At 37.4% G+C, this 16,217-nt stretch overlaps 1 protein-coding gene across 1 annotated transcript; it reads right to left on the bottom strand.

Annotated features, from left to right (window-relative positions):
* Nucleotides 1-4,326: 4,326 nt before the first annotated feature.
* On the bottom strand, nt 4,327-15,491 carry LOC131437461 (cytochrome P450 302a1, mitochondrial). Its single transcript, XM_058606830.1, has 7 exons — nt 15,224-15,491; nt 6,142-6,224; nt 5,834-6,077; nt 5,581-5,768; nt 5,007-5,522; nt 4,629-4,951; nt 4,327-4,561 (listed from the first exon to the last, which is right to left on the bottom strand). The coding sequence occupies exons 1-7, from the start codon at nt 15,286-15,288 to the stop codon at nt 4,448-4,450; spliced, it is 1,533 nt and encodes a 510-aa protein (XP_058462813.1). The 5' UTR covers nt 15,289-15,491; the 3' UTR covers nt 4,327-4,447.
* Between the last annotated feature and the right edge of the window lie 726 nt (nt 15,492-16,217).

Below are 16,217 nucleotides of genomic sequence, written 5' to 3'. Positions count from 1 at the left end.
TTTCCAACACTCCCGGAAAGCTATGCAAACATGGCCGCCGGAAAATTTTCAGTCAAAAATGATCATCAGTATAAAACACAAACAATCAAACGAGGGCTACAAGATAGTAATATTGCTGACCGCCTCGTGGTATTTGCGGATAAGAAAAAGAAAACGGAGAAAGATGAAAATGGGGTTGCACTTTTTAATAAATTTAGAGTATCAGACTACGAGCGCTGGGCACAACGTGTCGAAGAACAACGATCAGAGGAATTGCAACAAGAGTTTGGAAAAAAGCCCAGTTTCTCTTACACTGGAGCACTGAATAAGAGATCCGGTAATATGTACAAAATGAGAAATGGTTCAATAAACGGGTTACAGTCACGAACACCAAAAGAGTACAACAAAACAAATCAAACGCCGATAGAACGTCGTATGATGGACGGCGAAATGGAGTTATAAATAACGGAAATATGCTACTAGAACACAACATAAAGATATATCAAAACAACATACAGAGCTTAGAAAAGCATAAAGACGAACTTTCTAAGGTGTTAATAACACAAAAATATGATCTAGCATTAGTATCAGAAACTTGGAGTAAGCCACATCTAGAACATACAAAATATAAAATAGCTGGATACTTCACTTTCCTGGCATCGAGGGCCGACGGGTATGGCGGTGCAGGAATCACAATCTCTAAAAACATTAAAACACGAGCAATAGAATTACCATGCACCGATAAAATCTAAGCAATAGCTCGACATATGGTGTTAGCAAACATCATAGTAGTTTCCCTATATATAGCACCAAACATATCACATTATGAACTAAAAAGCAGTTTAAAAGCCATACTCACTAAAACGACTGGATTTAGAAAAAATATTATTGGTGGCGATTTTAATGCGCACCACATTGCCTGGGATCCAATGCATTCCGACAACAAAGGAGCGGCTCTATTTGATCTGATTAATGAAGAAAATCTTATATTAATGAATGACGGACGTCCCACGTACATACCCGCTGAAATGAACAAAACACCATCCGCAATAGATCTAGTTCTTGTGTCAGCACAGCTCTTCCATAACACAAGCATGCACGTATTAGAATTTGGGGTTGGTAGTCGCCACCTAGGAATTGAAGTTAAAATCGAGTTTGCAAAACAGAAAAAAGCTAAATACTTCATCAACAAATCACGATTAGCAAATCACACAAGTAAAATCGACAGCAGCTGCATAGCATCGGTTGCGGACCTGCAAAACACTGCCAGAAAAATACTTAAAGACGCAAAGCAGAAAGTGAAACATACCCCAAAGTTCTGGTGGTCGAAAGAAATAGAACTAGCATGGCAAGAGAAATTGGCGGCAAGAGCAAAGTTCAACCGAATAGGAGGAATTCACGAACTAATAGATTTTAAGAAAAAAGAGGCGAATTTCATTAAGAAGAAAAAAGAAGCAGCGAAGCGACGATTCAAAGAGTTTGTCACTAGTTTTGACCCACGAACACCGTCTAAAATGATATGGAAAGGCCTTTCAAGACTGATGGGTAAGAATGTTACCATTGGAAACATACTAATTCACGACGATCTGAATATGGCAAACAAATTTATGGATAAGTACTTTCCACAAAATGGGCAAGGCGAAGATGGTATCAGATACCATCCGACTTATGATGTACTAACCGTCGATCTATGGCAAAGCTTTTTATCCAAAAAGATCAAAAACTCATCTCCCGGACCTGATGGCATAACATACAATATGCTAAAACTCCTACAGCCAGAAGTAAGAGACACTGTAATTCGTGACCTAAACTTGATCTGCAAAACCAACAACATACCCAATGGCTTGAAAACAATAAAAGTTATAGCGATCCCAAAACCAGGACGTAACCCTGAGAGCGTAGATGGCACTCGACCGATATCATTGGTAAATACCTTACTCAAACTACTCAATGCGGCTGTTCTAGACAAGCTGCAACAAGAACTTAGAAATAAAAACGTTTTATATCCCCTCTCCTTCGGATTTCAAAGACAAAAATCGACAGTCTCTTGCTTAGAGTTTGTTACAAACAGAATAACACAGATAAAACGGCAAGACAGAGTAGCAGCAGTTATTTTCATCGACCTCTCGAATGCATTTAACGCAGTTAAACCAGAAATACTAGAACAGATCATGTTAGACCTACACTTATCCCCAGAACTTATAAGTTGGTGTATGGCATTCCTCAACAATAGAACAGTTCAGCTACAGGTTGCAAACCAGCAGGTAACAAGGCAAGTTAGTCAAGGACTACCCCAAGGGGATGTACTGTCGCCGACATTGTTCAACGTGTACACAACAAAATTACACGGCATCCAGGTCAAAGGAGTGGTACTGATACAATACGCCGATGATTTCGCAGTTCTCGTAGAGGGAAAATCAATAGACGAAATCAATGAACGAGGAAACATCTTCATGAAGAATTTTCAGGAAACAGCGAAAAATCTAAATTTATCGATCAATACACAAAAAACGAAGGCGATTCTTTTTCGAAATAGCTCAAAACACATGGACATCCGTGTCGATAATATTCCAATAGAAAATGTAAACGTTCATCCGTATCTGGGAATTCTATTTGACCGATCACTAAAATTTGGTGCACATATCAGGAATCTTACACGAAAATTGGCAGATCGCCTTAACATGCTGAAGGTTATCAGTGGAACACAACATGGAAGCCATCCACAGACGCTAAGAATGGCATATAATGCATTCTTTAGAGGTTTTGTAGAATATGGCTGCAGTGTATACGGTTCTGCAAATAAAACTAATCTTGAAAAAATCAACGTCATAAATAACGAATGTCTGAGAAGAATAACGGGCTGTACGAAAACAACGCCAAAAAACACTCTCCATGCAATAGCTGCTCAACTTCCATTAAATTTTCGAAGAACACAAACAGTGGGAAAACAAATAGTGAAACACCATTACTACAACACGCCGGTGAAAGAGCAAATCAACATAAAGTACCTGGATGATAATAAACAATACACGATCCTTGAGAGAACCGCTCACCAACATAGTGATATTCTACAACGCATGTCAACAATAGAAACAACTGAACATCTATGGAAAGAAGTAGTAATAGAGACGGAACTTACCGAAGGAGATTGGAAAAAGAAAGCGACGAATGAAAAAGTGCTTAAACAGCTGACTTTATCTCTAATTCACGGTAAATACAAAGGACGTCCAATCATATATACAGATGCATCTAGCGATCTGATCTCATCATGTGGAGTAGGCATTTTTCACGAAGCTTGTAACACCAGAATGAGCATGAAGCTGGAGGCTCACGTATGTATTATGTCCGCAGAAATCGAAGCCATTTATGTGGCCCTACAGTATCTCACTCGCAACAACATTACCAACGCGGTAATAATGACAGACTCAAAGTCAGGATGTAAATACATCAAAAGCTTTATTGGAAAAAAAGAGAAAGACGGCGTAATAAACACGATTTTAAAATTAGCAGCAGATTCACAAACATCAATCCAATGGATTCCGGGCCACGTCAATATATCCGGCAATGATGTAGCTGACCAATTGGCGAAGGCCGCTCTCACACAAACGGTCATGTGCAGCAACAAAGTTCTATTCCATGATGCAATGAACTACTTCAAATCCGTCAGCGAAGAAACGGCTCAACAGTGGTATCTCGAATATTCAGCAGTGTTTGGAAAGGGTCGGAAATTCTTCCAAATTCAAAACGCAATACCGCAAACGGCGTGGTACCATAATCTGAAACTAAATAACAGAGAAGTAAGAACGTTGAACCGTCTTTTAGCGGGGCATGATTACTCTCGATACTGGCTACACAAAATGAAGATATGCAATGACTGCATATGTGATATTTGCGACACGATAGAAAATTCTGAACATATACTATTCTACTGTTTAAAATATGTACAAGAACGAAAAAAACACAAGTTGGATAGTTTTTCAAACATATACGAACTATTTGGAAAAAAGACGTCGCCATACTAAGGAGTGTTGTAAGATTTTTGGAGGAAATCGAAATACAAATTTAAAAGGTTCCTTGCATATAATATCATAATGAAAAAACAAAGTCTAAAAGACTTTAAACAGTTATCGCTGGCAATATAGCAACACTGCTGTGCCATTTTGACATTTTATCGGCTGATACGCAGCTGATAAACGAAGAAAAAAAAAAAAAGCAAAAAGCAAAGTGTTTTCTAACAATTTACGGAAACTGAAATTACGGACATTTTTCAATTGAAAATTGTTTGGAGGAACCTGGCCTTAATTTCTCATTTAAACGGTCATGAGAGAGGCATCATTTCACCACTAGGTGGATTCAAGCAAGCTTTTATTGCAGCGTACCTTAAAATTACAAGTTTCAAACAAATACTCTATTTATTTCTCAAAATAATCCTAGAATATATATGGAAAAGGCTGCTTTCAACGTGATCCTACGGCCGGGCATGAAATTTGATCGCAATCGGTTGGTCAGGTTGATTAATGAGCTTAGTCTGAATATCCATCGGAACACTTCCGGCCCATTCAATTTCAAACGATCGAATTAACTAGAAAAGGAAAAATTTCCTATACAATGGATACAACTACAAAACAGGCACCAACGGTAATACTGACCCGCAGCAGCAACACCAGCATGTTCTGCTCCGCCATCCTTCTAGCGATGCAAGCCCTCATACCATGCCCAAACGGAAGCACCAGGTAAGGATGCACTGACTGCTTGTTGTCTCGCATCCAGCGTTCGGGCAAAAATTTGGAAGCATTTTTGAAGTACTGTTCCTGCCTGCAGGATACTAAATTTTGCGTTACGACAACCGTTCCCTTCGGCACACGGTACCCTCCGAGAATTGCATCTTTGTTCAGAACTCTGCCTACTCCAATAGAAATAGGATTCAATCGGAGAGATTCCTTCAGAACAGCACGACAGTAGGGTGCCTCTGCTGAATACGGAATACGGTATTATTTCAAATCACTTTAGTTTGGTGGGGTTCTTACAGTTCAACGCATTAGCTTCAATACTCATACTCCAAGGGTTGGGAAGAATTTTAGTTGCTTCTTCAAGCAACCTGTTCTGAACCTCGGGGTTGAGACACAGATAGTACAAAGTGAATGCAATCGTATAGGAAGTGGTGTGCACACCTGCCAACAGTAAATCAGCCGCCATTCCGGTTATGTCGTAGAGATCCAGGTTTGGATTCCGGAGATACTCTTCAAGTAACGATCTGGATCTATGCTGCCCAGAAGCCAACTTTTGACGGTCTTCGTCGAAATACAGTAATTTCTGGGATACTAATTCGACGGCAGTTTTTTCCATAAATTCTTGCGCTTTCCGAAGTTGTCTAAACGATGGAGTTTCAACTATTCTCCACAACTGAAGCCCTTGATCAGTTGGCAAGATGTTCTCGTTGGTTACTTCGGCTGCTTCCATGAGACGTGAGGAAACGGAAGTAGGTTGCATCTGTTCATCAGAGAAACTATCCAATCGAACGTCGAACGCCAAAAGACATGTTACTAGAACGGTAGCAATATGTTAACATTAATTTTCAACCTTGAAAATAAATATAATAACACTCAAGATTTAGTCTGGAAATGGCAGGCATGAAATCGGCGACATGATCACGACTGTCCGTTGGCTTAATATTGGCAACGAATTCCCTCGTGACCTGATCCGTCAGTGGTAAAAAGTTCCGCACACTTTGAGGAGAACTGAGCCCTTTCTGCAATTCAGATCGTATTTTCCACCACTCAATACCGTTGCTGAAACAACGAACCAACCGAAATCAGTCACTTTGAAATTCCAATTAGGATCATTTACATCTTACGAGGCCAACAGTCCCGCCGTTCGGTACACATTGGGTCGATCTCGTCGATACTTCGCTAGCGCTAGGTGACTTCTACGCGCGGGATAAATGCCGGGTGTTTTATCATTGAGCACCACGGCAATGTCATCGGGATCATACAGCCAAACGATGTTCTGTCCGGGGACCATGATTTCGCGGACGATCGGTCCATACTTTTCGAATTTTTCCCTGCCCGACTCGTGTAGGGCATCGAAGCTATATTTACCTGGTGGAAACAGGTTTAGGTTGATGGATTTAATCACTTAGCGGGACTAGACTGCTATACGAACCGATTCCTGGAATGTATTGGTACAGATTCCCCAAACCGAAAGGTCCCCGTGGTCCCGGTATGCTATCGAATGGTTTCGGTGATCTTTAGGAAGAATGAAATTTTTATTGAATTAGTTAGTTTTGATATTCAAATGAGTATCAAATGAATTCCCGGCGGAATATTCAAGTGAGTTTGTGTTGCATTATAAATGATTAAGTTTCGATTCTCTAGATTCCTAATTTACGTGACGTTTCTACGTGATTTATTTGAAATAACTAAGGGTTGGCGGTTCAATGCATAGGGCACTGGTCTTACAAAACAGTTGTCGTATGTTCCAGCCTGGAAGGATTCGTAGTGTCAGTAGGATCGTAGCATCAGTCATGCAATGGTTATGTACATTCTGAATCGGCTGCGAAGTCTGTTGAAACAGAAGGTCAAATTCCACTACAGGAATGTAAAACCAAGGATTTTTAAGAAATGTTTTCGTATAAAGAAAGAAACTTCTATTGATACATACACAAAACCATGTAGAAAACTTCAGTACATGGAGTATTGTGTATCATATTAAAAGAAAACTTCTTAGTTTTATAGAATATAGCTGAGATTTTGAGAGTCCGAAAACTCCCTTTAAAAATGAAATCAATATCTAAACGTGATTTGGCAAACTGCGCATGATTCGTGAGTGCAGTATGAACTCGAACTAGACAAAAGATTGAAATACTTTAATAAGATGTATGGATGTTCTTGTTCATCCAAAAACTTCCTAAAATGTTGGTCTTGAGATCTACCAACGTAACCGATGAAATTAACGAATTTCTTACTAGCGGTCCCCTCTCGTTGTTTCACATTCGATCTATGGAACCATTGTTATTAATTATGAGGATATGCTAGTTCATCCAAAAAATACTTGGACTATAGGGCTTAAGATCTGCCGACGTTACCGATGGCAAAAGCGGGATTCTTATATACGGTTAATGTTCGTGATACAACATGCAATTAAAAGTCATTTTGTAGATGTGCTAGGTCACCCAGAAACAACCTGGAGTACAGATTTTAACATCACAATCCACACTACACAGGAAACTCAATTCAACTTAAGTGAAAGGAGATTTGAGGATCTGCACGAGAAATCCGTACAGTGCGATAAAATTTCATTTTCAAATGAAATTATTTAGATGAAAATGAAATTTCTGGCCTATTACCGTCAGTGTATTCCAATTCATTCAATTGACTTTTGTGGTCATAATCAAATGAGATCCACTGGATTTATCATCAATTGAATAATCATGCCCAGTAGTCATTTGAAGTTTCGCTTGCTTCGTTTCAAGTGCCAATGAATCCATCTATTTCGCTGTCTCAGTCGCCGCCAGTGAACAAGTTCGAATGAATAGGCATGAACTTTAGCTCGATGACAGAAAATTATGCCGACCGGTACAATAAACATAAGGTGTCGGTTTCCATTTGAGTTTACATTTTTCGCCAGGAAGTGTGAATGCATAATTTTCGAATTTTTGGTATGCATTGAGACGTATTCCAAAGTATTAGAAGTAAAGATTGGAGCATAAAGAAATAAATTTAAGTACGTTCTGTGTTTGACCATGTTTACCATTTTATTATTATCTTGAACCAACTGAATATCCACCAGAAGCTCATTTGATGGGCAGTCTCTCAGTCATTTGAAAGAGATGTTTGTTATTTCAAGAGAGAAACTGACGTCGGTTCAGATGAGTTTTAAATTTCGGGATGATGTCACTATTGCATCTTCATCCTACGAGACAGGACCTCATAAGATGAATGATGCAGTTGGGATTTCACCCGCCGTTGAAAATTCGAATGCTGCAAATTGTCAGTCATCATTTATCTCGGATGAGTTGTCTAGAGCTGGTATCACAAATGAAAGATCGAGCTTTTTCACTGTCCAATAGTTGGATAAAGCACAGGATTCGTTCTTGGGGTGCATCCAAACTTGTCAGGTACTTTCAGATGAATCTGAAAATGTCAAAATGTCTGTTGCATTTTTCCAAACAGCATTGCAGGATTCTTGTCAGAGCTCTGACTGGACATTGCAAACTCAACCATCGCATGGCTAGTACTCAGCGTGCTGAGTATTATTTTTGTAATTCGTTTAAGTTCGATTGCGTACTTCATAGCATCTGATATGTAACTGTCTCGCATTGACGCAACTACGTATCCGGGTTTTTGGTTCCTCATACTTGTTTAAATCTGCGTATTGGGAGCTAAAATTGAAGGGTATTCTATCTTATCTCACCCAATGTGGTAAGGAGTTATAGTCAGAGGGTTTCATTGTTCCTCCTAGAGTGAATGAATCCTTTCTGTATTGATCCTCAAAGGCTTTGGCAGATTGTTTATTATCCTTAATGGGGTGTCGAATTTACGTTTGCCCATACATATTGCGAATCGTTCTGCATTCTTCCGAGAATGCAGAACGATGTCGCTTCTGTAAAATCTCTATTACCTCTCTGGGGCTGGAGGTTTTATTAACTGTGAATTCTGGCTCCTGCAGAAAAAATCAGCATCATTTCGTGGACGCAGAAAGATTTAACTCTTTGTTTTGTGCTGTTTTTCCACTTCACACATTTCATAGTTCCATGTCTCTTTTATCCTTCCCATCTTATTTATTTATTTATTTCGTCAAGCAAATGTAGACTACATATGAATGGTTTACAATGTTTACTTAGATACTACGCATTATTTCTTCGACTAAGCTGGAATTTCATTTCATTTTTGGACATACCAAGGTCAAATGTACGCAATATTGATTGTAGTGGCGCATTATTCGATTGATTGGGCTATATTTTGCATAATTTGTTCTAGTGTTTCTTTCTAAAAATAATTTCCTGGTTCGTAATTGACGGCTAGGTGTATAAAAATTTAATTGCTATAATAAAGAAGGTGATTGAATGCGTTGAGAAATAATGTCGCTGATAAAATAAAGCATTGCAAGGTCGCGGCGTTCTTTGAATATTGATGAGTGTTTGAATATTGATGAGCCTGCAGCGTGCTTCATATGGTGGTAAAGGAAATGCTGTCCAGTTTAATTTACGAAGTGCATATAAAAGAAATTGTTTTTGAATAGATTCAATGCGTTCTTCGTGAATAATATTGTATGGATTCCATACTAGGCTGCAATATTCCAAAATAGGTCTGACATATGTACTGTATAATATTTTAATTGTGTATGGGTCCTGAAAGTTATGACCGAAGCGTTTAATAAAGCCTAGAATGCTATTAGCTTTATTGATTATGGTATTGTAGTGTTCCACAAAAGTGAGCTTGGAGTCTAAGATTACGCCTAAATCTCTTACAATTTTACATTTTTCTACAAGTTGATTTCCTAGATGTATGTTTATAGATATAGTTTCATTTTTCCTACTGAAAGTATTTGAGTTACATTTTTTTACATTGAGTTGGAGTAGACTTTTGCAACACCAAATGTGGAATAGATTGAAGGAAATGTCGTTTATATGTAAAATGAAAAGGAGAGACCCTAAGTGAGAACCCTGAGGTATGCCAGAAGTTACATTAATTGGTTCAGACAGTATGTTTTGGAAGCGGACTACCTGTACACGATTCGTTAAGTATGATTTGAGCCATTCCAGAAGAGTGTTTTATGCCATATTTTTGTAGTTTGTGTAGAAGTAAAGGTATGTCAATACGGTCGAAGGCTTTGCTAAAGTCAGTGTAAAGAGTTTCTACGTAGTTGCCGGCGTCCATTGCATTCATAGTAGAGATGGTCGGGTATCGGGTATTTTACCCGAAACCCGACCCGTACCCGTACCCGACGGGTTTCTGGTCGGGTACGGGTAAAAATTTTTATTTTCAATCGGTTACGGGTCGGGTACGGGTAAAAAATTTTACTGCTCACTCGGGTACGGGTCGGGTACGGGTAAAAAAATTTACGGCTCACTCGGGTACGGGTCGGGTACGGGTAAATTTTTTTTTCGGATCGATTACCCGACCATTTGTACTTCACAGAAATACGTTTACACGTTGACGAGATTTTTTCATTGCAAAACAGTTCTTCCGAAAAATAATCAATTTGATTCAAGGGGGATTCGCGCCTAGGACCAGACCTGTCAACTGGCATCTTTTTCCAGAAAAAAACATTTTTTTTCTTCATTTAAAAAAAAGATCAATCATAGTTACGTGAAAAGTTATGTGAATAACAGATCGGCTGAAAAGTTCGTATCGTTTCTATGAGAGGGCGCCACTAGAATTAAATCCATACCATTTTCAGTTAGTACCAACCATCAAAAAATACGTGTATAAATTTGACAGCTGTCTGATTATTAGTTTGTGAGATATTGCATTTTGAGTGAAACTACTTTTGTTATTGTGATAAAAATGAAAAAAAAAGAATTTCGTGTGTTGATGAAACACTACTTTTTGATGAAAAAAAGTGCCGCCGATACCAAAAAATGGCTTGATGAGTGTTATCCAGACTCTGCACCGGGCGAAGCAACAATTCGTAAATGGTTTGCAAAATTTCGTACTGGTCATATGAGCACCGAAGACGATGAACGCAGCGGACGTCCTAAAGAGGCTGTTACCGATGAAAACGTGAAAAAAAAAATCCACAAAATGATTTTCAATGACCGTAAAGTGAAATTGATCGAGATAGCTGATACCCTAAAGATATCAAAGGAACGTGTTGGACATATTATTCACGAATATTTGGATATGAGAAAGCTTTGTGCAAAATGGGTGCCGCGTGAGCTCACAATCGATCAAAAACAACAACGAATTGATGATTCTGAGCAGTGTTTGGAGCTGTTATATCGAAATAAAACCGATTTTTTTCGTCGATATATAATATATAATCGCTGTATCGCCTCTGATGGCAATTATGTTGAATAATAAAAACGAATTTTGGCAAAAAAATGTGTTTCTATTAAACGATACGAACTTTTCAGCCGAACTGTTATTTCCCGCCCTACTTTGTTTATAACATATTTAATAAGACACACTGCCTTAGCTCTATGATGTTGCGGTCGGAATCTACTTTTCACGTAGGTTTTAATGGACTGCTATTTTAAAGCTGTTTATTGCACAATCCAGTAAAAATTATTTGATTCATATACTGCCCATACTCGCATATCAGTCTCATATCGATTTTCGCCAATTTTGAGTTAGCTTGAGGAATGGAGTCTTTCCTCAATATACTCTCAGAAATTGCAATGAAAGTTGAGGGTTTGTTCAGTAAATAATAAAAAAAATATCAACTCATTTCTGTGTCCCATATGCTAAAGTACCCGCATATCAGTCCCATTCAGTGCAAAATTTCAATAATTTCATTTGTTGCAATATTGGAACAGCAAAGGTGTATTACCGATATTTCATGTAATAATACCAAGATTTAGCATTAGGGAGCAAAGCAAAGTCTTGGCATTACATTCCATTCGTGGAATTTGTTGAATTGAATTCCTTTCTGTTTCAACAGACTTCGCAGCCGATTCTTAGCGTACAGAGTCAGGTCGGGGCTCGAACATACGACAGCTGGCTTGTAAAAAATCGGAAATAAACTTTTGATCGTCTTTTTCTCAACATGCCGATTTCCCATATGGGACTGATATGCAAGTATGGGCAGTATATAAAATGTAGTGTAGTACTCATATCACATTCAGATACCAGAAAACTGTTATTTTAAACATTTATTTCAGAAAGTCTGCATAGAAGTTCTTCTTATTCTGCACTTCTGGGTGGTGTCACCTCACTTTAAATGATACCGATTGATGGCACAGCAAGTTGGGCTATATTGCTAGTTAATTTTCGTTTCTTTTCACTGGACTACAAGTGAAAATCTCGATGCATGACAACGTGGAGTTGCAAAAGTAAGGGTGAAAATCTTTTCTCGCGAAATACTCAAATTTTCACCGTGTTCACTCGTTGAGGGTTCCACCGGTTCAATGGCTGTAAAAACCACCAGCTACCGATAACATCGTGGGTGTGGGTTTGTGAGGCTTACAAAAAGGGCATAGTTGACAGATTAATTTATATCAAAATCATAATTAATTTTGCTTTGTAGTAAAAAATTGTAACCAAAAAAATTTCCTGCGAATGTTCAAACTACTTACACTTGAAGGACTCACTGTTCACCATGTTCAAAATTGAATTTTTCACACACGTACATTGTTTGATTCTTTGGTCAATTCACGTAAACGAACTGATAACACACTATTCATTTTAGGGGATGTTCGCATAACATTCATTTTCGTCACGTATAATATTCAATTTGACATTTGGAACTATTTTACGTGATTTTTCAAGTGATTCGAATGTGAATTTTTATTTGTGTGTCAAGATAATGAGCACGCTTACTTGTGGTTCTAAAGAATTGGATCAAATTCGCACTGTTTCGTAAAAACCATACCTACCCAAAATTGAATACAACGGGTATTACGACATTTTGGGTAAATATGCTTCTCGAAAAATTTGAGTTGATATTACTCCCTTTTGTTGACATTTGTAAATGAGTATAAAATACCAAAGACATTGAAAATCTGCAGGGTCCGCCATCTAACATTTATTTTTGAACTAGCGGTTATTTCGACATTGGTAACCTCAATGCCACTTCTGATTTGACAGAAACTTAGTTGTATCCTTCCGCTGAACGAAAATGGTTTGCATGTTTAAAAGAAAGTTACATTACATTATTAATGCTTCACATTGTATTTATTTATAACAAGCATTTTAATGTATTTTTCTTACCAACTAGAGCCTGATACGGCTCGATATCTAAAACACTTTATTTTTTCCATGCTGAATTTTGGTAAAATTTTTACTACTCATTCGGGTCGGGTACGGGTACAGGTAATTTTTAAACGGGTACGGGTCGGGTACGGGTAAAATTTTTTATTTTTTTTCGGGTACGGGTAATTTTTTTTATTATAGATCGGGTACGGGTCGGGTACGGGTAATTTTTTTAATTTTTAATCGGGTACGGGTCGGGTACGGATAAATTTTTGTGCTGATCACTCGGGTACGGGTCGGGTTCGGGTATAAGAATTTCTATACCCGACCATCTCTAATTCAGAGTGAACGTCATGAATTCTAAGAGATTTGTTGTAGTTGAGCGGCCTTTAAAAAAGCCATGTTGTTTGTTTGTTATTACATTTTTGAGTTGATGAAAAAGTTTTTCGTTTACAATTTTTTCAAATAATTTTGGAATGCATGAGATAATGGCTATTCCACGGTAGTTCCGAATGTTAGATTTTGCATCTGATTTAAATATTGGTACAAGAAAAGAAGATTTCCATGCTTTAGGAAAAGTACATTTATTAAGTGATAAGTTAAAAAGTAGTTGTTGTGGTAGTGTAAGTTCTTCCGCAAGATTTTTTAAGAATATTGGTGGTATACTGTCAGGTCCAGGCTCTCTTTTGGCGTCTAAGTTTTTCAGTGCTGTCGAAATGTTATGTTCTGATAGATAGTTTACAGAGATGGAGTCGGAAAATGCAGGTATGAAAGAGAAGTATTCACGGTCACGGTCAGTTTCTGAATAAGATGTATATACTTCTTGGAAAAAATTTGCAAATTGATTGCAGATTTCTGTACTATTTTTCCCTACATGTTCGTCGAGGTGCATTTGAGATGGAAAATTGTTGCTTTTTAGTTAAGTTTTTGTGTAGTTAAAAAAGTTCTTAGGGCAAGTCTTTATTTCGTTTCCAATTTTGCGGTTGTATTCTTCGTGTGCTGTGGTAATGGCTATTTTGAGTTGATTGCATAGATTTAAGTAATTTTGAAGATGAGTGTCACATTTTCTTGTTTGTAAGTTTTGTGTACTTTTTGTTTTCTATTTGCGGTGTCAAATGTTTTAGTTGTGAATTGCCGCCATACAGGTAATTTGCTGTTATGACTTTTTCTTCTTCTTTTCATGGGCAAAGTTTCGGCTAATATTTTGTTTATAATGTGATAGAATTTGTTTACTTCGACGTCGACATTTCCTTCTGTACTCAGTATGTTCCGCCAATTTATTATACTTAGTCTATATTCCGAGTCGTAGGCAACGGATGCTTTGTGTGTAAATAATGAATATTCAATTGCGGTGTCAAATGCTTCATTTTTCCACAATGGCAGGTTTGATGCATTCACACAAAAGTCTTCTGTGCAATTTGTGAAAAGAAGGTCTAAATATGCGTTTTGTTGATTTTTTACGGAGTTGATGTAGGCGAAAATTAGAAATCCCATCAGGAAAATAAGGAGATGCCACGGCAAGGCACAAATCTCCAAATAATTTGGGGAACGTGCCACTTGTGTCAATTAGTTCTGATTCCTGATGATTAAAAAAAGCTTGCTGAGGAGGTCACGAATTTTCATATTAATAGAAGCCAATCGCTTCTTTTTAAAAATTGTATTTAAAACGTCGTTTGTTTTTGAATTCAAGCAAAATGGCTCTTTTAATGATTTGCCGAATTTCGGTTGTCGGAAAGCTGTGCACCGAGATTTTAAACGAATATCACAGAGAACAACGTTTAACGAAATTTGTTTTCGTTAATTTTTGTTCAGTATCTATATTGCCAAGATAAAATCATATTTTAAGTTATTGCCAAGATAAAAACATATTTTAAGTGATAGAAACATGACTTGAATTTTTTTTTTCGGTGTTTAAACCTTTTTGTAGGCTTTGCTGCGAATACGAGAATAGGAAAATGATTTATTTTCTGAAATCAATGGTTTTATTCCTCACCGGCGCACGATCGTAAGGTTGTAAAACGGGAATATACAAATACATAATAATAATAGATAATGTAATTGGATTATTATATAAATAATCTATGCGGAGTGAGCATTATCAGTTTAATATAAGAAACATTTCACAGTATATCGAAAATACGGAAAACACCAAAAAATAGTTGAGGTATTTTTTTATAGAAATAAACTGCCCCTGTAATAATATATCAAAATAAAATTATCTGCACACCACATAAATGATATCTAATAATTCTGCTAAGGCAACAAAAAAATATTCTAGCAACTGATCGATCCCGTTTCCCCGGAGCATCAATTGAATAGTTCACTTTCACCAACACATAAAACACCACGAGTTTTATCCAAATATTATCGCACAAGTTAAACATACTAACATCACATTACTCGAACACTTTCTGGTAATATTTAAACGAACAGCTGGATTGTAAAGCTTCAACATATTAAAACTGACATTCACTAGCTACATATCACAAAAAAATGTTACTTAGAAGATCACTAGCTTTCTACTGGCGGCCGATCGAGAATCCACAAAGACAACAAACTTCTGCCCGTAGAGCGCTCTGCTATTTTGCTGATGATCATGAACCCAAAAGAAACAGAAATGTTCTCGCAACTGCGTGGCTTTATCAATCGGTAGAACCATTCGAATAATATGATGCTATCTATATTCACTCACATTTGCTTGATCTACGTTAGGGTGATGGAATTCCTAAGGAATTGATTGTCCATTTGGCCGTGTTTCACATTTCGCCGTCACCTTCTCCATTTATGCGCATTGGTTCTTTATGCTGCGCTAAGCTAAGAACGAGATCGAGTAAACAACAAGCTTGTGAGTGTTGAATAATATGTAATCTAAACAGAAGAAGTAGTCTAATATTTCATCTAACAGATGTGTACGTGCGGAAGGTTCCAAATGATTCATGAATACCCACAAAAAATAAGCACATGTGACGCCAGATTTAAGTTTAGCATTCGAGCTTTAGGCTAGGCAAATTGGATTTCATGTATGTATGCTTCAGATTTTCTTGTTTCGTGAGAAGTAGAAACTGGAAGTTTTAGTATGTAATATAATAGAATACAATACAAAATTCTTCACTTCAACTTCGTTCTCATTTTAACACAAGTCGGGGGAGGGGGATTTATTCAAAACCCTGTTGACTTATAACCTTATAACCAGGTATAACTCATAACGAATAAAAAATATAAATGGTATTGTATTGAATTTAAAATTTATTTCACCTCGATTTTAAACAGTTAGGTCTTTAGCCTAGAAAAAATGGAAATAATTATCAAAACACCGATTCGCCAGAAAGTCTGATTCCGGGGCAGTTTTATTTTTCGATGTTACATATCCATTTATAAGTAATA

This window comes from Malaya genurostris, chromosome 3, assembly GCF_030247185.1.
Source record: "Malaya genurostris strain Urasoe2022 chromosome 3, Malgen_1.1, whole genome shotgun sequence".
In the NCBI taxonomy this organism is placed as follows: Eukaryota; Metazoa; Arthropoda; class Insecta; order Diptera; family Culicidae; genus Malaya; species Malaya genurostris.
The sequence above is the reverse complement of the archived record's forward strand: the minus strand, read 5'-3'. Positions and strand labels throughout refer to the sequence as shown.

Excerpts from the sequence above, each read along its gene's own strand:
- LOC131437461 (XM_058606830.1), bottom strand. The coding sequence starts at position 15,288 with ATGTTGAAGCTTTACAATCCAGCTGTTCGTTTAAATATTACCAGAAAG. Across the intron at positions 6,078-6,141 it reads CCAATACATTCCAGGAATCG|GTAAATATAGCTTCGATGCC; the intron begins GTTCGTATAGCA and ends TGTTTCCACCAG. Across the intron at positions 4,952-5,006 it reads TGAAGCTAATGCGTTGAACT|CAGAGGCACCCTACTGTCGT; the intron begins GTAAGAACCCCA and ends TTCCGTATTCAG.